Below are 26,211 nucleotides of genomic sequence, written 5' to 3'. Positions count from 1 at the left end.
TCCTCCTCCTCCTCCTCCTCTTCTTCTTCTTCTTCAATGGCACTCAGCAGAGAGGTGCCAGAACTGAGTTCCTGTGAGTTGCCCCTGAAAAAAAGCCCACCGTTCCCCCCTGACTGCATTCCCTTGTCACCAGCAATGCCTTGTCACCTCTCTTAATATTTGTATACTGCTGTGTCATTAGAAACATATCAAAGGAGTTTACAGCAACAAAGTTAAAAACAGACATCAATTAACCATTGAGGAAGGCTGTATTCTTAATTGCCTTCATAGGCTTGGTGGAACAGAAAAGCTCTCGGCAGACGTTTAATAGTTGGCACAGAAGGTGCCTGCTGAATCTAGTGGCAGTGTGTTCCACAGGACTGGACTGATGACACTAAAGGCTTGATTCCTTGCTGTTGTCAAATGAGCCTCACCTACTTGGGGAATGACCAACAACACTCCAGATGATCTCTGTGACTGAACTGGGATATAAGGGTTCAGGTAGTTCCTGAGATACTCAGGACCTAAGTTGTTCAGGCCTTTGTAAATTAATACAGGGACCTTGAACCTGGCTCGGTAACAGATGGGTGGCCAGTGCAGCTGTTTTAACACGGGTGTCATGTGTTAAAGCTCCCATCAGCAGCCTGGTCACTTCACAACACATGAACTACAGTGGTCAGGCTAATGGTCAAGTTTGAAGCCATGGAAATTTGAATGACAGCCTCTTCCCAAGCCAGGCAACATGTTCCCACTGGGATATGGGGAGGAGGTAGGAGAAGATTCTCTTCTAAGAAAGGGGAGTAAAAGGCAGAAACCTTCAGACTTGGCTGAGGAGTTTGCATGGCAGTGACAGCTCTGCTGCACTTGTGGGTCTTGACCCTATAGTAGGAGACTTACTCCCTTAGACTTAAATACCACCTTTTCATTTTGCGGGGGACGGGACAGGACGACAACTATACCCCTTTATTCTTAGAAATAAGAACAGACCCATGAGGTGATATTTAATTTGATTTCCATAATGTCAGTTTATCAGAGCTGAAAATTTCATCCCGAGAGGTGTTAAACCTTTTCTTTAAAAATGTAGCCAAGGCATCCTTAAAAGCCACCTTGCTCCCCTCACCTGTCCCTGTGGCTGCTGCGGCTCTGGCATGGGCCAAAGACCAGCTTAGCAAGGGGCTACCAGCCTCCTTTTCCGTATGCACTCCCAGATCCAGTCCGGGGAGACGTGCTTGGCAGATGGATTCTCTTCCACGTCCCCCATAACGTGTGTTGCTGAGGAGGTGTCGAATTCGCGGACCAGGTCTCCGTCGTAGGCGACAAAATACCGCCTAATTTTGCTGAAGCCTTCCACGGAAGGAGGCAGGTACAGCTTCACCCCAGTGAAGATATCCAGCAGCATCTGCGGATAGAGAAATGGGAAGAAACACAACTGGTTGGTGAGTGAGGAGGGACTCAGCTTGCTATATGGTGGGTTGGGAACTGGTGGCCCACAGGCCTAGTTGGGCCCACAGGACTTCTCCACTTGGCCCACGAGGTTGCTTCAACTGAGCTACGCCTATCTGACATCACCGAAGATGGGGAAGTGCTTGGACAAAAGGGGCTTTGCAGGCACTCATTGGCAATGCCTGAAAAGCCCCCGACAAAGCATTTCCATCACTGGAAGGCTTCCTTTGGAATTAAATGCATCGCAAGGGGTTGGACTAGATAACCCTTTGGGTCTCTTCCTACAATTCTATGAAACATTTTCTCTTTCCAAAGTATGCAGATTGTTATTCAGAATGCCTCCTTCAGTTACAAGAAAGTAAGAAGAGCACAGCTCGATTAGGCCAAAGGAACGCCTTTTCACACCTGTTAGCCACCTACCTCTGGGATGTCCGCAAGCAGGGGGTGAGTACACTCCCCCCAGGAGCTGGTATTCAGAGGCAAGCTGTCTCCAACAGTGCAGGCAGATTATTATAGCCATCCTGGCTAGTAGCCACTGATATCCATATCCCACAAGAGGGATGAGGAGGTCAGGTCCTCTTACCTTCCCCTTCTCTCCTTCCAGCTCAGAGGCTTTCCTCTTCTCTCCTCGCTTCTCCATGGCCTTCTTCAGCGGGGACTTTTCTACAGGTTTGCTGGCTAAAAAGAAAAAAGACAACAAAACATTCTACATCAGTGAGTTAGGGTGCCTTGCCAGGAGAAGGGAGAGGGCAGTGTAGAAGGGTCAAAGGTGGGCATATTGTGGCGGTGTGCACTGGTCTTCTGGCCCACCTTACCCCATAAACTGTGGAGTGGGAAACTGATCACTTAAAATAATTATCTGCATCAGTTAAAGCCACAGAAGAACAGCCTGCTAGAATAGGCCAATGGCCCATCTAGTCCAGCATCCTGTTTTCAAATAAACATAGGAAGCTGTTCTACAGAGTGAGATTATTGGTCCAATTAGCTCAGTACTGTCTACACTGACTGGCAGCAGCTCTCCAGCATTTCATGCAGGAGTGTCTCCCACTTGGGGACTGAATCAGGGACCTTCTGGGTGCCAAGCGAGTGCTCCACCAACTGAAATACAGTCTCTCCTCTTCTTACAGTGGCTGATCATCACCCTATTCCTGGCTACTGACAGGCAACTTGATTGCAACAGCCTGTCTTTACACTAGGGTTTGGATGGGCTTTAGGGTGGCCCTGAGAGGGTTTTGGAAAGCATGTGGCAGGGATTGGCACCGAACAAGCTTTGGGTGTTGCCCCTCCATGAGATGTTATCCAGAAACAATTTTATGCTGCTTGTCCAAAGCTCAGAGCAGCTTCCAGAACAAAAAATAAGTAACTATTATAATTAGAGACACGGAGAAACCTAAAGCATGAATTACAAAAATGGAACAGCATCACTGATGAACTGAGAGACTGATCAGTGCACAATGCCCTCTGCAGGGATGGAGGAACCTGTGGTTTGCTAGATGTCCAACTCCCATCAGCACCTGCCAATGGCCAAGGAGGATGCTGGGACTTATAGTCCTTGGGAGTTATAGTCCAGCAACATCTGGAGGGCCAGAAGCTTCCCTCCATCTCTGACCCCAATCCCCATAAGAAAAAAGGTGCACCTTGCAGTCCCTTAAAAAGAGAGTTAAGAACTGTGGCTTTGGGCTGCCCTGGGGCCATGACCATAAAGGCCCTGCTTCTACAGATGCACCTCTCACCATGTGTTGTCAAAAGACAAAGCAGGAACCCAGCTGGGTGTGTCTGTATTTGGGGCAGGGTTTGATGCCCAAGGGAACTTTCAACAGCCCTCCCCAGCCCCCCTCCCACAGCAACAAACATCCCAGCCCCCACACCTTCAGGCTTCTTAGCTTTTGCTGGGGACTTGCTGGAGGGCTGCTTCGGAGCCTTGCGGGGAGTGGAAGACCTCGACTGCCCTTCTGTCTCTCCGCTGCTGCCAGCTGTGGAGTTCTCCTCCTCCATGGCGACCACAGTGAAGTCAGACTTCTCCTTGGACAACTGGTATAGCTCCTGCCCCCCGCCAGAGTATAGGGATTTGCCATTAGAAAACAGGAAAGAAACCCTCAGCCAAGGAACAAAGGAAGGTGCCTCCGGTCCATCTAGCTCAGTATTGTCTACACCGACTGGCAGCAGCTCCCCTGGGTTTCAGCCAGGAAAAACCTTGCCAACCCAACCTGGGGATACCGTTGGGGACTGAACCTCAGATACCCTGCATGCAGAACAGACACTCCACCAATGAGCTGCAGCCCTTCCCCTTGAAACTAAAGAGATTATAATTTTAAAAGATCTATTTATCTATTTACAAACACACATTTACAAATAAAGCTGAGCCAGACCCTTGGTCCATCTCACTCAGAACTGCCTGGACTGACAGCGGCTCTCCAGGATTTCAGACATACCCTTCAGGATTTGCCAGCCACACCTAAGCATGATTCTAGTCCTCTTGGTTCTGACTATAGGGTTGGGGGTTAGACTAGATTACCCTTGAGGTCCCTTCCAACTCTACAATTCTATGATTCTATGAATCAGAGGAAGCTGCCTCATACTGAGTCAGACCACAGGTTCACCTAGCTCAGCACTGTCCACACTGACTGGCAGCGGCTTTCCTAGATTCCAGGCAGGAGAAACCTTCCCAATCTAACCTGGTGACGAATTGGGGACTGAACCTGGGATCTTCTGCATGCAGCACAGATGCTCCACCACTGAGCTACAGTTGCTTCCCCTAAGAATCAAGTGAAGTTCCACTCCTGGTTCTAAAGGAAGGGCAGATGAGCAGCAGAAGTGGGTGACTCACCCGGAGTTGTGGTAGGGAGGTGGCCGTGGCCCAGTCTTTGTCGTCTCGGATCCGCGTGCAGCGTGGAAAGCGGATGGAGATCCCATCAGCGGTGTGGGCCTCTGCTTTGGAGAACTCAGCCCCTGTGATCTCCCAGACTGGTGCTTCCTAAGGCAGAGGGCAACAATCGCAGAATGAGCTGACCCAACCTTACTTGGCCAATCCTCTCTCTGCTGCTCAATGCAGTTCACCATTAAAGGATAGCAGTTTGTGAGGGAGAACTCTGCTGGAGAACAGCCAGAATTCTGTGCGAGTTCTGCACAAGACTGGAACAGAATTCAGCACCCCAAGAATCTCAGCTTGGGTTCTGAAAATTCTACAGGAAACTACTAGCCCCCATGGCCAGAGAGGCAGTCTTGGGAGTACTGGGGGCAGAAATGTAGTGTATTAATCACACACATATACACAACCTGGATTATGCTCCCTCATCCTTGTTTTCAAGAAGTCTGAGAAACATTCACCTGCTCCCAATATACTTGAACGAAATTCTTTTTTCAACATGGTCAGGAGATCTGAGAGAAGTGGTTGAGGCAACATGGTGTGTGCTCTGAGTTCATAGGAAAACCCACTTTGGGTCTTTGATCCAGTGAAGAGGTAGGGCGCCAAATGAACAGATATGATTAAAAGGGACTTTTGACACACAACACAAATACAAGCTGATGGCGTCCTGTGCTCATTTAATTCAAGTGAGTTCAACCATACTTGGCTGAAGACAGGATGGTTCAAATTGTGCAAGTTAAATCCAAGCAAGGCAGACCTCTTTTTGAGCCGGGTCTGCTTGGGGTTATCTTTTACAAAAAGAGCTTTTAAGTTCTCCACTTTGATTGCTGGACAAGGCCCACTTGGCACATAGGCACCGGAAGTACAGGGGATTCACTTGCTCTCCCCTACCCACTAGCCATGGGGCAGATCCAAGGGTTTAGGAATGTGCAATTTTTTGTATACAGTCGTACCTTCGATCTCAGACGCCTTGGCTCCTGAACAAATCAGCTCCCAAATGATCGAAACCCAGAAGTGAGTGTTCCAGGTTTTCAACGATTTTCGGAAGCCGAACATCCGGCGTGGCTTCTGATTGGCTGCAGGACGCTCCTGCAGCCAATTGGAAGCTGCACCTTGGTTTTCAAACAGTTCTGGGAGTCAAACGGACTCCCGGAATGCATTCTGTTCGAGAACCAATGTAAGACTGTATGTGGATTTTAAAAAACTGAACTACCCCCCCCCCCAAACACACAAAGCTCTCATATAGAACAGTGGTTTCTCGACCAAGGATCTACTGTATTTTTCGCTCTATAAGACGCACCAGACCACAAGACGCACCTAGTTTTTGGAGGAGGAAAACAAGAATCCCCCCCCCCCCTGAATCTCAGAAGCCAGAACAGCAAGGGGGATCGCTGCACAGTGAAAGCAGCAATCCCTCTTGCTGTTCTGGCTTCAGCGATAGCCGCGCAGCCTGCTTAGTTTCACCTATCTAGCCACACCAGACACTAACAATTCATTTACAGAACGCCCCCTGCCCACAACCTCTAAAAAAAGGTCCACATTGAAAATCAGAGCCCATTGTTACTTTTGCACAGGGACAATCCTATTCCTCCCCCCCTGCAGCTCCTGCCCCTCCCTCTCAGGCTGTTTTACCTTTGGATCTGGAACAATGAAGTCTGGGTAATAATTCTTATTTATTTTCAGCCAGCTTGGAATCTTACTGGGATCCTAGGAAGGAGAGAAAAAGACACAGGAAGTCACCTTCAAAATAATCCCATTCCCTGAGCCTACCAGCTGCATACCTTGGAAGATCTTTGAAGAAGAGCCTGGCTGCCCATGGAGGTCCAGCATGCCCAGCATGCTCTTCTCACAGTAGCCAATCACAGATAACTGTTCTGGGAAGCCCACAAAACAAGACTGGAGTGCAACAGCGCTGAAAGGACTGTTGGAAGCAGCCATAGGCTAAGTCATGTCATTAATCCATCTAGTTCAGTGTTGTCAAAATGATCAAGGGGATGGAGTGACACCCCTCTGAGGAAAAACAGCAGTGTCTGGGACTTCTGAGCTTAGAGAAAAGGCAAGCAAGACATGACATGAGAGAAGTTTAAAACATTATGCAGGGCATGGAGAAACACTAGAACTTGTGGGCATCCAATGAAGCTGAATGTTGGAAAATTCAGAAGGGGTAAAAGAAAGGACTTATTCATGCAGTGCATAGTTCCTGCAAGAAGCAATGAGGGCCACCAGATGGATGACTTTAACAGACGATTGGACAAATTTGTGGAGGAGACGGCTATTGATGGCTACTACTGGTCATGACGGCTATGCTCTGCTGGCCTAGATGGGCCACTGGACCTGTTCTTATGTATGCCGACTTGGCAGCAGCTCTTTGAGAATCCCCGCAACCGACACTCGAGGGCTGTGACATCTCCGGGCTGCAAACCTTGCTGATCTTCACCATGTCCAGCTCCTTTTGCAGCCGGGCCAGCGTGGCGTCATCATGGCCGCCGGCGCATTTGGTCACCGTGCACCACTTCTGGCTGTCGGGATCGTAGCAGCCCATGAGGAAGATGGACATCATCCCCCCTGCGGCAGAGAGAGGGAGGGAAACGCGGTCCCTGCTTTAGAGCAGCTCAACTGGAAAAGCAGACTTTATGTCCCATGGACCGCCACCAACTAGATTGGTTGCAGTGATGGGGGGGGGAGGGGGGAGGAAATTTCCCAGGCCTCTCAAGTGGTCCTCTGAGGCTGGTTTCTAAGACACCCACCTTTGCTCCCTTGGCCGTAGAAGGCACCCAAGACCACCAGGTCTGCCGTGTCAGCCATTGCCCCCTCGTTCAGGTAGTCCTTCTTCACCTTGAGCCAGTGGCGTTTTCCTGGCTCATAGAGGCTCTGCACAGGCCAAAGCAAGAAAGAAGAGGCGGTTGGCCAGAGCTCTCTAAAGCGTATCACATCCAGGGCATGTTTAAAAACAAAAAGCAACCTCCTAGTCCTTATGCTTGCAAAAATAGGCATTGAAGCTCTAGAACAATGCCAGCAGATAGCTGTGAAGTTGGAAGAGGCAGAGGGAAGAGAGAGACGATTTCTAGATGGAGATCTTCAGTTTAACCAACATTAGCACCTCACTTTCCTGTCTAAAAAGTAATCAAAATGTGCCCCGTTTGACTGCTTCAATCTGTGGAGCTGTCACTTTTACAAGTGCAGCATAATGTCTGTTGCACACTCGAGAGAAACTGATAGTTTAGTGTGATGCCCCTAGTCTCTGGAACTTCCTGCCTCTTGATATTAGGCAGGCACTTACGTTGTGCAGTTTGATGCCTATTAAAACCTTTTTGCTTAGCCAAGCCTATCTCGACAGGTAATTTTATGTTTGTTTCTTTTATCTATGATCATTTTATTATGTTTACGGGTTTTACTGCCAATTTTAATGAATATTTTGTACCATTTTATGTAAACCACTTATTAATTTTTTTAAAAGAAATCAAGCTGATGAACCAAGTAAAATAAATTGTCTGGTGTGTGCATAAAAAACGCAAGGATACATGCCTTCACATCTTTCAGCACCAAACCCTCCAGCCCCTCACGGATGACCCGGTTGATCATATCAGCAAGGTCCGAAGCTTTCTGAAAGAGAAATAGCCAAGTTAAAAAGGATTACCAGAGGGGGAGTGACTGGCTGTGTTAGTTTCTTGCAGGAACAACAACAACAACAACAACAACAACAATAATAATCAGAAGGAACAAAATGCAGAACTGTAAAGCTCTTTCTATCAAGAATGGAATGTAAGGAAGTCACTCTGTCCCCATCCTACCTAGGTTGTGCTGATTTTCTACTTCAGTCAAATCTGGACAAAACAGAAAAGAACTGTCTGGATTCCAGAACACTGTGGACATTATTAGGCTAATGCTGGTAGGCTCCTCAGAATACTGAGCTCATTTTTGTTGGTGGAAATTTGAGAGTCTTCAATATTCCCCGCGGGGACATTTCCAAGCGTTTCCAGCTCACAGTCTGGAATGGCACCCACCGTGACGTGCTTCATCTCCGAGAAGAGGATTCGGTTGGGGATTTCCACCATGTTATCGTAGAGAAACTTACGGCGCTCACGGAGTGGCCTGGAGAAAACAGGGCAGAGATGGAGAACAATGATGAGAAAAACAGGTTTCAGGACGAAATGGGCCTAACTTTATTTAATTTTTATTTATTTCATGAAATGTAGACATTAAAAGAATAAAACAGTGCAATAGCCAATAAAAACAGTAAAAAAACAACTATTTAAAACATTCAAAGAATAATGAAAACCAAAGATATGCTAAAAACCAGATTAGAACACAGATCAACATTCTACATATCTGGGTAGGCTTGCCTAATCAAAAGTGTTTTTCACAGGTGTGAAAAAGAGGACAGTAAAGGTGCCTCCCTGATGTCAATAGGCAGGGAGTTCCAAAGTGTGGCTGATGCCGCCGCACTAAAAAGTCCAATTTCTTACAAGTGCATAATGAGTATTATATGGCACCTGTAGCAGGGCCAATTCTGCAGATCAAAGGGGATAAAAAGGAACAGATATGGTCTTGAGTTATACTGAGAGAATGAGACCCACCTGTCCATCAGACTGACGTCGTTGAAGTAGATACAGTCAAACACAAAGAGGCAGACGTTGGCGTCCTGGAAAGCTGCTTTCTGCAGAGAGACAGTGATGTGTTAGAACACAGATTGTATTTGGGGTTGGAGAAAAAAATCCTGTAGAGCTAGGCAGAAGCTCTTCCATTTGGCAAGGCTCACAGTCTTCCCTGGGTCTCCTTGCTGCCTCTCCTCCTCGGCCCGCCTTTCTCCACTGTGACTGGCCACAGCCTCTCTCCCTGTGCCTTGCTGGACTGCAGGTCCCCTTATCCCTGACCATTAGTCATGCTGGCTGGGGCTGATGGGAGTTGGAGTCCACTTTGTGCAGCTCACAGACAGGGCTTCAGATCCTCCCATGGCTGCTCCCTGCCCCCCTCTCGGAACTTCACAGAATCAAAGAGTTGGAAGGCACCCAAAGGGTCATCTAGCCCAACTCTGTGCAATGCAGGAATCAGTTTCGTCTAGGAAACTGAACTCTGTCAGACCAAAGACAGTGCCTCTGTTCAACCCAGTGAGCTGTTCCACAGATGATCAAACCAACCATGGCTCACTGCTTCAAACTTTGCTGGCAAAGTGCTTGATGAGTGTCTGGGGGTGAGGTGGTCAGAAAACCCACAGTTAAGGAAGCAGGCTGGATTTGCATGTTAAATTGAGATGCCAGTAAAAAACACAGCTTCAAATTGTGGTTTTCTGGCAGTAAACAAACCACAGTTAAAATACTGGACAGAATTTGCACGTAACATTAAACCAAGGTTTAATGAACCATAGTTGAAGTAAATCTTGACCTCTCTGCAGGCGAGATGTCCCTAAATTCTGCCTTTCTGAGGTTCTCCCCATCTTTCCTGAATCTCTAAGCTGTCAGTTTCAGTGGTCGATCCCATGAGCTGCATGAGAACAGGGAGAAGGAAAATTCTGGTCTTTCTACATGATACCCAATGCTATAACCCACCGGCGTGTCTTGCCACTGTCTGCGCCACAACCTAAGCTTAGCATCCCCCAAACTGGTGCCCTCTAGATGTTTTCAACTACAGATTCCATCTGCTGTTACTTGCTGTGTTTTAATAAAATCAACCTGCTTTGCAATGAGTTGGGTCATTTCGTCCATTTCTGGGCAAGGAGAGATTATAACCACGCACCTTGTGCACTCCAAGTGTTCCAAAGGGAAGGGGCTTGGCTGTCTTGTTGTCTATTAGAAGAACTTCTGCATCCAGGATCATGCTGTGTCCCCCTGGGAAAGCCTTGGGGATGAAGTCCTTGAAATGGGCCACCTGGTTTAAACATAAGCACATCACGAGATCAGAGTTTCTTGCCAGGGTCATTCCTCCTGTTAGGGAGAGTCAGATGATCACTTCAGGCAGCAGAACCTGAGAAAACAGGGGCTCCTAGTTCCCCAATACTAGCGGAACATGCCAGGTATGTGATATTGGTAAGCAGCCAGCCACTTGTTTCTACAGGAAGCGACCCAAAGAGTGTTGGAAGTTTGGGCACAACTCACATTGCAGAAAGGTGTTTAAACAGACAGAGTAAGGGACCTCCAGATTTCCAAACTATTCCCGCACCTTTAAACTCTGTGCCGACCTATCTCTATCCTTTGAAGTTTAGAAAGGTATGTCTTAGGTTGCAACCTGTTCTGCTGCCTGAAGGTGAGAGGTCATCTTGGATGCATCTCCTGAGAACAAAGGGGCAAGCCTGGCTTGTTGGCTTCTCCAACACATTAGTTAGCCAGCACTGCAGCACTCTTTCCTATGCTCTCAGTCTGAATACCTTCCAATGAAAGGTATCCTCCAATCAAGTATTCATTACACTAAGTTAACCTTCTGCTGCTGCTTACTCCAAACACTGGAGTGGTGTAAAGAGAGTGTGGCACAATAGTTAGTGTCAGACTAGGACCTGGGAGATCAAGGTTCAATTCCCCCCCCCCCACACACACACACATTGAGTGATTTTGGGCCAGACACTGGTTCTCAGCCTAACCTACCTCACAGGGTTGTTGTGAGGAGGAAATGGGGGAAGGGACCATGTAAACCACCTTGAGCTCCTTGTAGAAAAAGGTGGGATAGAAATGCAATCATAATAAAGTAACAGAAGGTTCCACTGACCTTGTGTGGAAGGACAGGTTTCAAGCTGCGACTGAAGTAGCTGAAGTGGTCGCCTTTCTTGTGCACCTGGACGCGCTCCCCGTCGTACTTGATCTCCGAGTACATCCCGTTGGGGCACTTCTTCATGGCATACTCGATGGACTTACAGGCCTCAGCCTTGTTGGAGAAAGAAGGAAAATCCCACCTTAGGACTTTTAATTGCATGCAGATCTACAACACAGGAAGCTGCTTTGTATTGTGCCAGAACATGGGTCCACCTATCTCTGTACTGTCTACACTGACTGGCAGCAGCTCTCCAGGATTTCAGGTAGGAGTCTCTCCCAACCCTACTGGGAGTTGAACCTGAGACCTTCTGCCTACAAGGCAGATTCTCTAGTCCTGATCTATGTCCCTTCTCCTTGTACAAGCTAGGCACAAGTTGTCTTCTACTGTGCAGACCAACACCCCATGTAAAACAGTATCGTCTATCCCAAAATCCAACAGCAATCCTCCAGCTGCTCAGGCCAAGATTTTCTCCAATCCACTCCCGGAGGTGTTTAGGTATGATCCTGGGACCTTCTGCAACAACCTGGTGTCCTCTGGAGGTCTCATACTACAGCTCCAATCAGCCCAGCCAGCATGGCTGAAAGGACTGCGCGATATCTGGTTTCCAACATCGTGATATACCAATATATCACAATATCTGAAATAAGGTGGAGCTATGTAGAGGCATTCGCTGGCTTCACGTTCTTCCCCACATTGTGATTTTTGCATAGTGTGTGGGTGATGATTCACATTCTGTTGCCAGGTCAAAAATTATGAAACTGATCTCACAATATGGACTTCAAACTGGTTTTGGAAGATATACTGATACGTTGGCCAGCCCTAGTGACTGATGTGAACTGTAGTTGGAAACATCCAGAAAGCACCAGGTTGGGGATAGCTGCTCTCCCTCTGAAAAAAGGGATTCTCAGCACTTTAGAAGATCCGCCTGCAGATCACAAGAGCTCTCCCTCCTTGGAAGCAGCTCTGGAATGATTTATACACCTGTCCTACTCTTCCCCATCTTCTGGCATGCAGTTGGGCACTGAGAGAACAGAATGCAAGGCTGGATGGACTGCCCTTTGGCAGCAGCCAGGCTCTTACATTGCAGAATGGACTGTGGTCCACACAAGCTCATCCCACAAAAAGTGCCACTAGATTCTTCCTTGCTTTAGCCTTCATTAAAAGCCAAACAGTTGACAGAGATGGGGACAGGAGGGCCTCTAAAGGGAGCTCCACGGGCTGGATGAGACCACCAGATCACAGGGTTTGGGGCTGTTTCTTTTTACCAGCATGGGTTGAACGGGGGTCATCAGTGTGGCCTGGACGCTGAGAGTCCTCTTTAGGCCTGGCACCTTCTGGGACTCCTGCTGGTTCCTCAGCACCCTTTCGACCACGTCGTGGAGGTTGCGCGAGGCTTTGAAAGCCTCGTAAGCATTTGGGTCCAAGGCATCCAACCTGAAAGGAAAGGAGGAGGCAGGGAGAAAGATTGTGGGAGGTAACAGTCTCATATATTATTTTCCTATAGAATTAGATGAAGTCATAGAGGAGAGGGGCTATCGATGGCTACCAGCCATAATGGTTCTGCTCTGCCTTTACTATTGGAGGCAGCAATGAGTTGCTGGAAGTCACAGGATGAGAGAGGGCTCTTGTGTTTGGGATGTGCTTGAGGGTGGACTGTTAGCCTGAACCAGCAATTGTATTCTTGTCAATTGAGATAGAAGAGGGGAGAAAGGAGCTGAAGAGTGCTGTGTGAGGAATAAGACCACAGAATAGTTGAGGGAAAACTGAGGCCTGAATTTTTAAAGGTCAGTGCATTATTTATCACCTCGCTGTTTGTGGAATTCTCTCACCAGGGAGGCCTGCCTGGTGTCATCGTTGCATAGCTTTAGGTGCCAAGCAAAAAAAATCTCTTTTTCAATCAGGCCTTTCTCTCTTCATTATCTCTGGCCTTCTTGAGTGGGTGGTATGTTTTAATCCTGCTTTTTCAAAAATAGGATTGCCTTTTAGATACAGTCGTACCTTGGTTCTCAAACGGAATCCGTTTGACTTCCGAAAACATTTAAAAACCAAGGCACGGCTTCTGACTGGCTGCAGGAGCTTCCTGGGGTCAATGGGAACCTGCAGAAGCCGCATCGGACATTCAAAAATGTTCGAGTCACAAGGCATTCAAGAACCAAGGTACGACTGTACATTGTTGCCAGAGTCAACATATGTGTTTGTTTATATACTGCAAGTTGCTTTGAATTACCTTGGCAAAGAAGTGATCAATAACTATAATTAACAGTAGTAGTAATAAATTTCTACATACAGTCATACCTTGGATTCCAAACACTTTGGTACTTGGATGTTTTCGTTCCCGAACGCCGCAAACCTGGAAGTGAGTGTTCTGGTTTGCGAACATTCTTTGGAACCCGAATGTCCGATGGGGCTTTTGCGGCTTCCGATTAGCTGCAGGAGCTTCCTGCAGCTAATCAACTTCCAAGGTAGGACTGTATTTATTTAAAAATTGTGTACCACTGAATCATAAAAGAAAGTCAAAGTGGTTTACAGCAATAAAACCATATTTGTTACATCATTAACCATCACAGAAGGATCTTTTCTTAATTGGCTGCATAGGCCTGGCAGAATAGAAACATTTTCAGCAGGCGTTCCAAAATCTGGCGCAGAAGGCGTTTGCTGAATTCCCATTGGCGGAGCACTGCACAATACTGGGCTGATGACGCTATGTATATTTGTATTTAATGCAGTTATATCCCATCTTTTTCTCCAAGCGGCTCAGGGTGGTATACATGGTCCCCCAAACCTACTCTTTTAATCCTCACATCAGCCCTGTGAGGTAGGTTAGGTTGGGAGACAGTGAACTTCATGGCTGAGTGAGATTTGAATCCTGGTCTCCCAGGTCCTAGTCCAGCAGTCTAACTGCTATGCCACACTAAAAGCTTGGTCCTTGGGGCTGTTGAGAGTTGGGAGAGCAGCTCCATTTCAAAAAGAGCCCAAGTGGTCTTCTTCTATGTCTCCATCACATCCCATTTTTAGATTTCTGCATTATTTCTGGAAACGACATGCACACAGAGAGAGCTTACACATGTTTGGCTCCAGCATTCATTTTCAAGTCATGCTTTATCAACCGGATGATGCACTTCAGGTCATTGGCCGTGCACCTGAAAATTAAAAGAACAATTAAAAACAATCATACAACAAGGTCATGAAGAATAACAATTAATCATTGGAGATTTTATCAGCTGCAAACTGTACATTTATTTATTTAAAAAACTTAATCATAAGGACCATGCAGCTTGCAGTGCAGAAGATCAAAACAGACGCAACAGCAGCCTACCAAGTCAGCCTGTAAAGGAAGGGGCAGCAGGGAGAACGCTGAGCTCCCCTCCCACTTCTATGCAGATTATTTCTCCCCAGGGATTTTTTTTTCTTGTTGGATCAGTCCAGTGGCCCATCTAGCCCAGCAACCTGCTCTCCCAGTAGTCAGCCAGATGCCCCAAAGAGAAGCATGCAAGCAGGAGCCAAGCACAGCAGCACTTTCCCCTTCCTGTGGTTTCCAGGCAGAGCATAGCCATCGCAGCTAGTAGCCATCAATAGCTCGCTCTCCTCCATGAATTTCTCTACTTCTCTTTTAAAGCCATCCAGGTCAGTGGCCATCACTGCCTCCTGTGGGGGAGGATTCCATAGTTTAACTATGTGCTGAGTGAAGAAGGACTTTCTTTTATCTTTCCTGAATCTCCCAACACTCAGCTTCATTGGATGACCACAAATTCTAATGTTATGCGACAGGGAGAAAAACTTTCCTCTGTCCACTTTCTCCATGCCATGCACAGTTTCACAAACTTCCTTCTCTTACCTTTTCTCTAAAGCAAAAAGTCCCAAATACTGCAATCTTTCCCCATAGGGGATTTGCTCCATCCCCTTGATTGTTTTGGTTGCTATCACTGCACAAGCAGGATTACAAAAGCACCAAAACAGTCTTCCATTCAGACATGTAAACAGATCCCTGCTTCTGCAAAAGCAAGCTGGCAGCTTGTGCTGCCAATTCAGAATCTATCCTTTTTTTAAAAAAAATAAATAATAATTTTTATTAACAAACCAATCAAATCACATTAATTCCAAATTACAGAGCCAAATTTTAAAATTTTGTTGGGGGTACCCATGTTTCGAGCTCCGAAAGGGATCCGGTCATCTTATTGCTGCTGCTTTGTTGTGCACAATTCTGTCCAAATAATGTTCACAATTCTATCCATTCCTTCTTTGTTGTTTTCCTCATCTCTTCTTGTTGTTTTCGTATATTTTTCCTTTCTTTACTTTGTGACCTCTGATAGTCTCCACAAGCGAGTTGAAAACAAGTATTCATCCAAGAGTCATATTCAGACAGCAGACGCATTTCATCACTTCCATAAAAACAATCTTAACGTCTGCTCATTAATCTTCGCAGGCCTGTCACTCCCTTCTCGATCTTCTCAGGGGGTTCTGCCAAGAGTCCGATATAATAACAAAGCCAAGGCCTCCCCCCCCCCTCTTGATCGTCAATCCTACAACAAAGCCTGCCAACATGGCGACTCTCTTTTTATAACTGCGTCAATCCAAAAGCCTTTTTCTTTTCCAGATCTCCATAAGCCAAGTCTTTGGTTAGTAATTCATTTCCACACAGTTTCTTAATCGTCTCGCTTATAGTCAATTATGCAACGGTTCTTCTTGGGGAGGGATTGTTAGGTAATCACATAGAGGAAAAAAAGAAAAGCCCCCCCCCCTTTCTGTCCCGTTCCGACATACCGACCCTTTGATGTATCTTCTTCTTGATATATTTTCCTGTTGAATCCAGCCCGTTGCTCAACTTCACAGAGGTCACTTCAATTAGCAGTCTAAACTCCCGTTCTTCACTCGAAACATGTGCATTTGCTGCTCTCTCTAATTGTTATTTTGAGCTCCTGCAACCAGGTCGCACGATCAGAGACGGCGTCGGGAGAGCCATCCCACACGAGTGCTGTGCGCCTAGTGCCCTCACCCCCTTCTTCTTTCGAACTTGGGGGTGATTTATGGCAACCGCAGGCGAAGGCAGTGTTTCCCCCATTCCCTGGGGAAACAAGGGAGGCTACCGTATTTTTCGCTCTATAAGACGCACCAGACCACAAGACGCACCTAGTTTTTGGAGGAGGAAAACAAGAAAAAAAAATATTCTGAATCTCAGAAGCCAGAACAGCAAGAGGGATCGCTATGCAGTGAAAGCAGCAATCCCTCTTGCTGTTCTGGCTTCTGGGATAGCTGCGCAGCCTGCATTCGCTCCATAAGACGCACACACATTTCCCCTTACTTTTTAGGAGGGAAAAAGTGAGTCTTATAGAGCAAAAAATACGGTACATACTCCCATATTAGCTTCTTAATTGCCTTGTGTGAGACGGAGAGATGGTATTGTCGGCCATCTTCCAATGCGCCCCTAGTGGCCCCCGCTTCAGAATCTGTCCTTAGAGCAGAACCTGTTGTGGCCTTCCTCTGCCACCCTCCAGAGGTTGTCAGACTAGAACTCCCATCAGTCCCAGCTGTCAGCTAAACTGATGGTAAGGAATTATGGGAGCCCCAATAACACACTGGAGACACGGGGAAGTTCCTTACCTCTAGCTTGATCTCCCCAGCCAGGAATCTCAAACCTCTTACTGTACCTGTTTGCAACATCCTGCAGCAAGCTTTGCTGGTCGTCCTCTTTGGAAAGCTTAGAGAGCTGTGTCAGGAAGTCATCAACCTCTTGGATCGTCAAGAGGCTCTTGGCAGCCGGGGGGCAGGATTTGCTCTGCTCAAAGAAGATCCGCACCGTCTCAGACACATCACCCTGTTTAAAATAGAATCATACACTAAATCACATAATAGAATAGGGAGGGGGAGTCTTTTAACAAAATAATAGAAATGTAGGATTTGAAGGGACCCTGAAAATAATCTAGTCATCTAATCCATTCCTCTGTAGTGCAGAAAACAACTAGAGAATCGCTGGCAGATAGTCATCCAACTTCTGTTGAAAACCCTCCAGTGAAAGGGAATCCACCACTTCCCAAGGTAGTCTATTCCATTTTAGAACAGCTCTTACTGTCAGAAAGCTATTCCTGATATTTAGTTGGAATCTCCTTTCTTGTCATCTGAATACAGTGATTCAGGTTGTCCTCCATGGAGCAGCAGAAAACAAGCTTGCTCCGTCTTCCATGTAACAGCACTTCTGTCCTCCAGGCTGAACATCCCAGCTCCCTCAACATTTCCTCAAAAGGCTTGGTTTCCAAACCCTTGATCATCTTAGTCTCCCTCCTTTGCACACCTTCCAGCTTGTCAATATCCTTCTTAAAATGTAGTGCCCAGAACTGGACACAGGACTCCACGTGGGGTCTGACCAAGGCAGAATAGAATAGTCCTATTGCTTCCCTCAATCTGGACACTAGTTGCAGCCTGGATTAGCTTTCTTTCTTTCTTTCTTTCTTTCTTTCTTTCTTTCTTTCTTTCTTTTTTTGCTGCTGCTTCGTTCTGTTGACTCATATTAAGTTTGTGATCTACTAAACCACTGGATCCTTTCCCCATGTACTGCTGCCAAGCCAGGTGTCTCCCATCCTAAATGTGTGCACCTGATTATTCCTGCTTAAGTGCAGAACCTTACTTTTGTCTATATTGAAATTCATTTTGTTAGTTTGTGGCCAGTTCTGCAACCTGTTAAGGCCATCTTGAATCCTGGTTCTACACCAACACCTCTCTCTGTCCTCCATCCAGGCAAGCAAGAGCCATAATCAGAGTTCAATGATCCATCCCAGCCCAAAACACTCAAGGATGGCTGATGGGCGTGTGCCTTGGGGAGTGTCCTGAGGGCTTGACGGACAGGCCTGGAGGGCCAAGATTCAAGACCATTACAGTGGTACCTCTAGATACAAACGGGATCCGTTCTGGAGCCCTGTTCGCATCTAGAGGTAAACATAACTAGCGACAGCACGTCTGCGCACGCCACTTTTCGCCGCTTCTGCGCATGCGCGTGACGTCATTTTGAGCGTCTGCGCAAGCGGCGAAACCCGGAAGTAACACGCTCCGTTACTTCCGGGTTGCCGAGGAGCGCAACTCGAACGTGCTCAACTCGAAGCATACTTAACCCGAGGTATGACTGTACATGGGAAACTCATTCCTCACTTGTTCAAGGTCTCGGACCATGTCCTCCTGGCTGCAGCCAAATATCCTGCTGAAGAGCTTTACGATCTGCTTGTCATTCAGGTTGTAAACACTCTTTATGACCCCCGGCAACAGCAGCTTGACTGTCAGGTAGAGATCCCCACGGAAGCCATCTGGGTACAAGGAAAGAGGTGAGAATGGACAGCCTGGCCTCTGTGGACCACATTTGCCCATAATGAAGAGGTCTCTAGAAAACCTACAGCCCTAATCACAGCAACCCAAGCTTATCACAGATGACTATTTTAACCCTTGTTTACTGCTGATTTTACATCTGACTTCAACGTCTTTGTTATTTCTATTTTTATCATCCAAGTCACTTTGAGTGCAAAACAGTAACTAATTAATTGTTACTCTTTTGAATGTTATTGTGCTATGATCCTCCTTTGTGGGTTGCGCAAACTGCTATTCAGAAAAATGCTTTTTGTAGGGTTGGAGGCACTGGGAATGAGCTTGTGGAACAAAGGGGGCAGTGGCCTGAAAGTGTTTGGGGACCACTGACATATAGCATGCATATACCGTACATTATGTCACCAGGATGAGGAAACGAACTGTGTTCCACCTGTCCCATTTGGCAGATCCCTCATATTTAATAAATAATAATATGGGGGGGGGTTTACTGGTTTTTTTAAAAAAATTAGGTATTTTGTGTTTTTCTTTTTGTATTTTTCTGTTGTGATCTTCAGATGAAGGGTGGTATACAAATTTATTAAATAATAATAACTGTCCATATATTTAAGCCTGCCCTCTACATCAACACAAACGCTCCCAATTTTTAAAAAAAAGAGAAAGGGAGAAGGAATTGTACCTCCGCTGGTTCCCTTCTGCAGGAAGTCCTGGATGATCTGGGTCTTGACGTTGTAGCTAGGTTTGTCGGCTACCATAGCACAAAGCTTCCTGAATTCCCGCAGCAAACAGTCCTTGTGCTTTGGGTCACTCTTCTCCGTGGACAAGCTGGGCTTGCGGGGAGATGCAGAAGCCACTTCATCAGAGCTGCCCGGCTTAGCTGTGCAGAAAAAGGTAAAGATACCGCTGACTGGCATGACCTGCGATTTCACACACACCCCAAAACATTTATTTGCACTTCTGGCCCATTCTATCCTGAGGACCAGGTGCAGGTAACAGCACCTGAGTAGATCCAAGGCAGCGTCTCTCAGATTTGTTGTTTCTGGATTAAAACTGAAGATGATGAAGGCTCCAGCTCCCCTCAGCCCCAGCCAGCTTGCCCATCAATTCAGGGATGTAGTCCAGCAACATCTGGAGGGCACCACGTTGGCTACCTGTGTTTTACCAGGATGTCTGCTGCAGATCACCATCAGCAAATGATTTGGAATTTCAAATCAGCCAGCCTGATCCTAGGCCTGGGTGACTGGAAGGAAGTCATGCTCAATAGGGATCACTTCCAGGAGAGTGTATCACAGAGGTGCCTAGCCTGCAGCCCTCCAGATCTTGTTGGACGACAACACCCATCAGCTCCAGCCACAATGGTCAGAGATAATGTGAGTTGCAAGATGGGCAAGGCTCGGCCAAAACAGCTTCATAGGCCAAATGGGGAAGCCCAGCAGGTCAAACAAGATGGCAGGGCAGAGGTTCCCCCATCCCTGTCTGTAGAGAATGTGAACAGAGGTACATTTTTCTACCTCTTTCATACCTTAGGAGTGAAGCTGATGGGCAACAGATTCAGAACAGATGTTAGAAAATGACTTATTCACTCAGCACGCTTAACACATGGAATTCCCTTGTGATGAGATGTGGTGATGCCAGCTGGCTTAGCTAGATTTAGAAAAGGGATTAGACCAGCCCAAACCACTCACCCACTTGCCATAGGCGACAAGAAATTCTTTGTAGGCAAGCAAGCTGGCTGGAGGAAGGGACGGTGTGTTCCATCCTTCCTCCATTGCCAGTGCAGAACAGGCGGGCTGCCAGAGAAAAAAGGCCCTTCCTCTGCACCCAGGTAAGAAATGTAGCAGACCAATGGAGGAGAGACTTGTAAGCCCCACCCCCACCAGCAGACTGGTATACTTTTGTGGGCTTACTTACAAGGCAGAGTTAGACAAATTCATAGAGGTGATGGAGGAGGAGGATGAGTCTACCAACATATTGGCTACAATAGCTAAATGGAACCTTCATGTTCAGAGGCAGTCTACCTCTGAATACAAGGTCCTGTGATGCAATTGCAAGGGAGGGCTGTAGCCTTTTGTGCTTTGCACTGTGAGGTGCAAGATACAGAAACAGATGGACCCTTTGGCTTAATCCAGCAGGGCTCTTCCGGCATCCTTAAGATTCTTGCCAAATCATCAGTTAATGAAGACTATCAGCAGATGGCCTAAATGTTAAAACCCAGATCACTGGACATGGATTGGCCACATCCAAGAGCACCTGCAGATTCCCCCACAGAACCAAAGCTAAGACTCTGAGCTGGAAAAGCCACCAATGAATTACAACCAAAAGAAAGAGGCCCGTCCATCTCTTATGCACCTGTAAACCCTGAAAATTTCTTTGGTGATGGATCAGAAGAAGCTGCCGGCATTTTCTTGGGGGAGGTGATTTGACCACTGGCAGAAATCTTCGCCTGGACGGTGGCCTTTTTCTTCGGTGTGTTTGCAGCTTTGGAAGTAAGATCTGTGAAGACATGAGGGGTCAAAGGTTAAAGGCCTCTGGAGCCACAGAATTTATTCTACACCTCTACAGGTCTTGAGTAATACATGTTCAGAGAAACCTGCCCCCCCCCTTTAAAAAAAAGTGAGAAGCTACTAGCAAAAGTGATTTGTCATGTATCTGGGCTTCAACTCAAAAGCCAAACGTAACACGGGCAACTTGTGACAAATCGGTTAACTATGGGCAGGATCCTATTGGCAAAGTAATGGAAGATGAGTGGCAGGTTATTGTGGGGATTAGAAGAGAGGAGGAGGAGAACCCTGTGCGCCACTTTGAGTTCCATGGAAAGGTGGGATATCAATGCCATAAAAACATAAAATAAATACAAGCACAGGAAGAAACATCAGGTACAGAATGATTGCCACACAAAGGAAGAACAAGGATATAGTCTGAGTTCCTCACTTGTAGTTTTATAAATCATTTAATGTGTCAACACAAACAGAAGTTATGAATATAGCAGTTGTTGTATAAGGGATTATTATGATGCCTGGAATGTAATGGAAATTAATAAGATTTTGGAACGTAGAAATAAAGCAAATAATCAAGCCATCAGTTCTAGCATGTGGGGGACCACCTTATCTAAATTATATAATTCGGTATTTCAGTGATTGGTATTATTGGATAAGGCCATTATTGGATTGTAATTGAAAACTAATAAAAATGATTATCAAAATAAATAAAATAAAACAAATAATTTGTAACACTAGTACTAATAATATGAATGAATGTGGCTGTTAAGTAGCCAAGGCTCTGAATACTGGGCCACCCTATATAACTGCTCTTACCACCACCGCTTACCCGAGATGTGCTGGTTTATCAGCTCCTTCTCACTGTCCTGCAGCTCCTCCCAGCCCTCCAAGTCCGTGATGTCCTCAATCTTCTTTGTCGTCGCCCGGGCCCTCTCCAGCTTCTCAAAAATGCACTTGACGTGGTACCACTCCTTCATGTCCCCACCGGACTCTGTGAATGGGTTGGGCACCACCTTCCCGATGCGCACCATCCCCTTGAGGATCTTCTCCTTGCACTTCTTGCAGCCCGCCGTGCCTCGCTTGGCGTAGTCCACGCAGTAGCGCTGCTCTGCCATCTCGGAGACTGTGCACAGGGGCTTTGAGGGCCAAACGGGTAGTGGTGATGGGAAGAGAAAGCCACGGGCAATGCACGGCTGGTACCACCAGCCAGCCGGAGATGGGGTGCTGCTGCTCCACAACCAGGAGCACCTGCGGAAGGCAACAATTTTTTGGAAACTGTGGCCAGCACGGGTTTGAGTTGTCTCTGCTGACAGCAAGGTTTTTTCACTTCTGCTGAGGATTCTGGCTGCCTTTAGGATATGTGCCCTGAGCATAAAAGGCATGTAGTTTCCTGGGACTCAGCTACATAGCTGCAAATAAAACATTTTAAATGTGTTGTAAAGTACAATATACAAATGTGACACTAGATGGCGAAAGTGAGCTATGCAAAATTCAATGTATTTTTCAAAACTTTTTTTTTAAAAAAAGTAGTTTCACAGCGTTTTTATATGTGTGTAGATTCCACCCTGGTCTCCTTTTCTCTCACAGTGCTGAGCTAAGAGGAAAAAGGGAGGTAGTGGGGAAAGACACATATAACTCTATACAAAAGGAGTCTAGGTAAGAAAAACTGAGGCCGCGATCAATTTACTTGCCTTTTTAAGAGACAAGAGGGCTCTTGCAGACTCTGCTGAAAGGGGGAGTCACCACTACCCTTGGAGACATCATTCTTCCTCAATGAATGGAGACTTTTACTTGGGATCCATTTATTTAAAATAAGTATAAAGCCACTTTTTAAAGGGAAACCCTCTTGATACAGCTCCTAAACAATGGATCAATAAATACACATTTTGTTTAAAATAAAAGACAATGTTCAAAACAACACTGAGACTCGTAAGACCAAAAAACTGCAGTTTTTAAAAAAATGAAACATCAGCAGAAAATACAGGCCTTGACTTCTACTTTTATCAAATTTCATATATGTCTATATTGTAATACTTCAAGAAATCCAACCCTCCTGAGAGATTTACACGTGCGAGAGGCTGAAATTAGAAAACAGCATTTTAAAACTGTGGTTATTTTTGGCAGCTGTGAGGGAAAACATTTTTTTTCTGGTGTGATAGTAGTGTTACAAAACTCTTTCCCAGTCACACAGAAACTGGTTTGGTCAAGTGACTTTGTGGCGGCTGGTAGGGCAGATGAAAGGGTAGGTGAGGCAGAGCCAAAGATAGGCAGAGCCACTAATTCCACTTTTGTTCCCATCCTCCTCCCCACAGATGTTCTACAAGGGGCAACTAAGGAAGAAGAGGAAACTGGCAGACAGGCCTGGGCTGATTATAAGAAAGAAGGCAAGCAGAAGAGAGCTTCCATGGGTCTGACTGGGAAGAGTTTCCTCTTTACAAAGGGCATTTGAACGAACACTTGCACTTTAAACTGGCTGTTGTCAAACAACACTTCAGCGCTATTGGAGCTTAATGAAACTGGGTGGGTTTGCAGTTTTTCATCTTTTTATTTAAGTTAGTCCTGTTGCAAAAACAAAACACGTGCAATGGCTACAGTCAGTAGGAGAAATATATTACAAACGACACGCATGCCTAGCAATTTCAGGGTTAACCCACGTGGAGCAGACACGCTTCTCTGTTTAGTGCACTCACAACCTAATCCCACCAACCCTGCCCAATGAATATTGGGAGAGCTTCCCCACCACCTCAAGTCTATCTTAGGTCGGAAGAGAAGGGGGAAAAGGAGGCTCCAGGCAGAGAGAGAAAGAGACCCCTCGACAACAGCTCCTCACCCTCGCTGACCCCTTTTTCCTCCTCCCTGCCCATCACCATGGCCTCAGGCACCTCGTGGACTGGGGGACGCTTGGTTGCTACCGCGCACGCGCCATTTATTTTCCCCACAGAGTGACGGTTGGGAGGGGGCAGCGCAAGCCACGCCCCCTATGGGCGCCCATCACCATCACCTCAGGTCTAGGCTCCTTGAAAGAGCGGGGAGCAGGACCCACCGGCGCGTCCCCTCGCCCATTTTCAACCAGCTCTCCTCCTTCGCGGACACGCACCTTCCTTCATGGGGCCCCTTCAGCCTCGGCGAAGACCCCTTTTAAATCCGGGCATCTCCGGCGCCCCCTCTCGCTCGCGCTGCGGGCGCATGCGCACAGAACGTCGCGTCGCCCCCCGCGGCGTGACGCCACCGTTCGCTGCTGCTTTCCTAAAGGTTCTTTGGAAGCAGGCAAGGCCGTGTCTCCGCTCCTGACCCGAGCAAGCCACGCCTCCTTTCCCTCCTATTAACTCTTCACCTCCCGGTTTCAGTGTGCGTGCACACGAAAGCTTATACCAAGAACAAACTTAGTTGGTCTCTAAGGCGCGTCTAAGGGGCGCGGATGACGCGATGAGTTAAACCACAGAGCCTAGGACTTGCTGATCAGAAGGTTGGCGGTTCGAATCCCTGCAATGGGGTGAGCGCCCGTTGCTCGCTCCCTGCTCCTGCCAACCTAGCAGTTCGAAAGCATGTCAAAGTGCAAGTAGATAAATAGGTACCGTGCGCTGCTCTGGTTCACCAGAAGTGGCTTAGTCATGCTAGCGCCGCAAGCCCAGAGTCGGTCACGACTGGACCTCATGGTCAGGGGTCCCTTTTTACCTTTAAGGTGCTACTGGACCTATATATAAAATCGATTTTCCTGTAAGCTTTGTTTTGCGTTTACGAAGCCTTAATGCGGATCCAAGCTCAAAGTAACCAAACAAAACAGGCGTTTGTCTATGTAGGAACACCATAGCTTTAAAGCATATGAAAAGAACATTGGGAACTGCAGTTCACCACTCAGATCTACAGCTCCCAGGATTTGTGTGTGTGTGTGGCAGGTGCTTTAAAGGTGTTTTGTGTAGGCAAGTGAACTCTGTTAAGTGGCACTTGCTCCTAGTATGCATGGATCTAGCTGCAAAAATATTTTACTTACCTATTTGTTGTATTTACAAATCACCCTTCTGCCAAGGCAACCAAGGCAGTCTACAGTTTTATTTTTTTTTTTTTTAATAAATTTTTATTGGTTTTACAGCATTTTTTTTAAAAAGAACAAACAAACACAAAACAAAACAAACATACAAAATACTTTCAAAGATATTTTCATAAACCTCTTTTCTTGGACTTCCCCATGCCCCCCCTCTCTGCATCCCAGTGTCCATATTTGAACTAGCAACTCCCAGTTGTTACTTTCTAATCTCTGTCATCTTAGTCCTCCTTTATTATCTAACCTTGTATCCCTGTACCCTGTTACTTCTAGCAACCACAACATTTTAACATTCGTTGAGTTTGTAGTAGTCCTTAAGATAGCTCTTAAATTTTTTCCATTCTTCTTCCACCATCTCTTTACGTTGGTCACGGATTCTGCCTGTCATCTCAGCCAGTGTCATATAGTCCATCACTTTCATCTGCCATTCTTCCAGAGTAGGTAAATCTTGTGTCTTCCAATACTTTGCGATGAGTATTCTTGCTGCTGTTGTGGCATACATAAAGAAATTTCTATCTTTCTTTGTCACCAATTGGCCGACAATGCCCAAGAGAAAGGCCTCTGGTTTTTTGGAAAATGTACATTTAAGTACCTTTTTCATTTCATTATAGATCATTTCCCAGAAGGCCTTTATCTTCGGGCATGTCCACCAAAGGTGGTAAAAAGTACCTTCAGTCTCTTTACATTTCCAACATTTATTATCGGGCAAATGATAGATTTTTGCCAGCTTGACTGGGGTCATGTACCACCTGTATACCATTTTCATAATGTTTTCCTTTAAGGCATTACATGCCGTAAATTTGATACCGGTGTTCCATAACCATTCCCAGTCATCTGACATAATGTTGTGTCCAACATCCTGCGCCCACTTAATCATAGCAGATTTAACTGTTTCATCCTGTGTGTTCCATTTCAACAGCAAGTTATACATTCTAGATAAATTCTTAGTATTGGGTTCTAGCAATTCGGTCTCTAGTTTTGATTTCTCCACTTGGAAACCGATTTTCCTATCCTGTTTAAAAATTTCCATTATTTGGCGATATTGAAACCAATTTTCTACTTTGTGCTTCAATTTCTCCTGACTTTGTAGTTTAACCTTGTCTCCATCCTGTTCTAAAATTTCCCAATACTTCGGCCATCCGACCTCCATATTGAGTTTCTTCACTGCTTTAGCCTCCACTGGTGACACCCATCTAGGGGTTTTATTTTCCAATAAGTCTTTGTATCTTATCCAGACATTAAATAATGCTTTTCTAACAATGTGATTTTTAAAGGTACTGTTAACCTTGTCATACCAAAGATATGCATGCCAACCAAAAGCATTATTGAAGCCTTCCAGA

At 46.3% G+C, this 26,211-nt stretch overlaps 1 protein-coding gene across 4 annotated transcripts; it reads right to left on the bottom strand.

Annotated features, from left to right (window-relative positions):
- Window positions 1–974: 974 nt before the first annotated feature.
- LIG3 (DNA ligase 3) lies at window positions 975–24,061 on the bottom strand. Of its 4 annotated transcripts, XM_081172915.1 has the most exons (21): window positions 23,927–24,060; window positions 22,521–22,687; window positions 21,659–22,238; window positions 20,681–20,824; window positions 19,011–19,208; window positions 18,167–18,318; window positions 16,675–16,841; window positions 14,092–14,169; window positions 12,295–12,463; window positions 10,985–11,140; window positions 10,022–10,153; window positions 8,866–8,945; window positions 8,293–8,380; window positions 7,814–7,891; window positions 7,036–7,159; window positions 6,711–6,853; window positions 5,921–5,995; window positions 4,250–4,396; window positions 3,291–3,465; window positions 2,006–2,100; window positions 975–1,378 (listed from the first exon to the last, which is right to left on the bottom strand). In XM_081172915.1, the coding sequence occupies exons 3-21, from the start codon at window positions 22,209–22,211 to the stop codon at window positions 1,145–1,147; spliced, it is 2,988 nt and encodes a 995-aa protein (XP_081029041.1). In that variant the 5' UTR covers window positions 22,212–22,238; window positions 22,521–22,687; window positions 23,927–24,060; the 3' UTR covers window positions 975–1,144. The 4 variants fall into 4 exon arrangements, with proteins under 4 accessions (XP_081029041.1, XP_081029040.1, XP_081029043.1 ...); XM_081172914.1 differs by lacking the exon at window positions 22,521–22,687 and having other exon boundaries at window positions 23,927–24,061; XM_081172917.1 differs by lacking the exon at window positions 22,521–22,687 and having other exon boundaries at window positions 21,659–22,077; window positions 23,927–24,037.
- Between the last annotated feature and the right edge of the window lie 2,150 nt (window positions 24,062–26,211).

This window comes from Podarcis bocagei, assembly GCF_964188305.1.
Source record: "Podarcis bocagei genome assembly, chromosome: 15".
Classification (NCBI taxonomy): Eukaryota; Metazoa; Chordata; class Lepidosauria; order Squamata; family Lacertidae; genus Podarcis; species Podarcis bocagei.
Note: the sequence above shows the minus strand (reverse complement) of the source record. Positions and strands in the feature narration are given on the sequence as shown.

Excerpts from the sequence above, each read along its gene's own strand:
- LIG3 (XM_081172914.1), bottom strand. The coding sequence starts at position 22,211 with ATGCCTTTTATGCTCAGGGCACATATCCTAAAGGCAGCCAGAATCCTC. Across the intron at positions 14,170-16,674 it reads CTGCAGGATGTTGCAAACAG|GTGCACGGCCAATGACCTGA; the intron begins GTACAGTAAGAG and ends TTTAATTTTCAG. Across the intron at positions 3,466-4,249 it reads CCTCCCTACCACAACTCCGG|GAGCTATACCAGTTGTCCAA; the intron begins GTGAGTCACCCA and ends GGCGGGGGGCAG.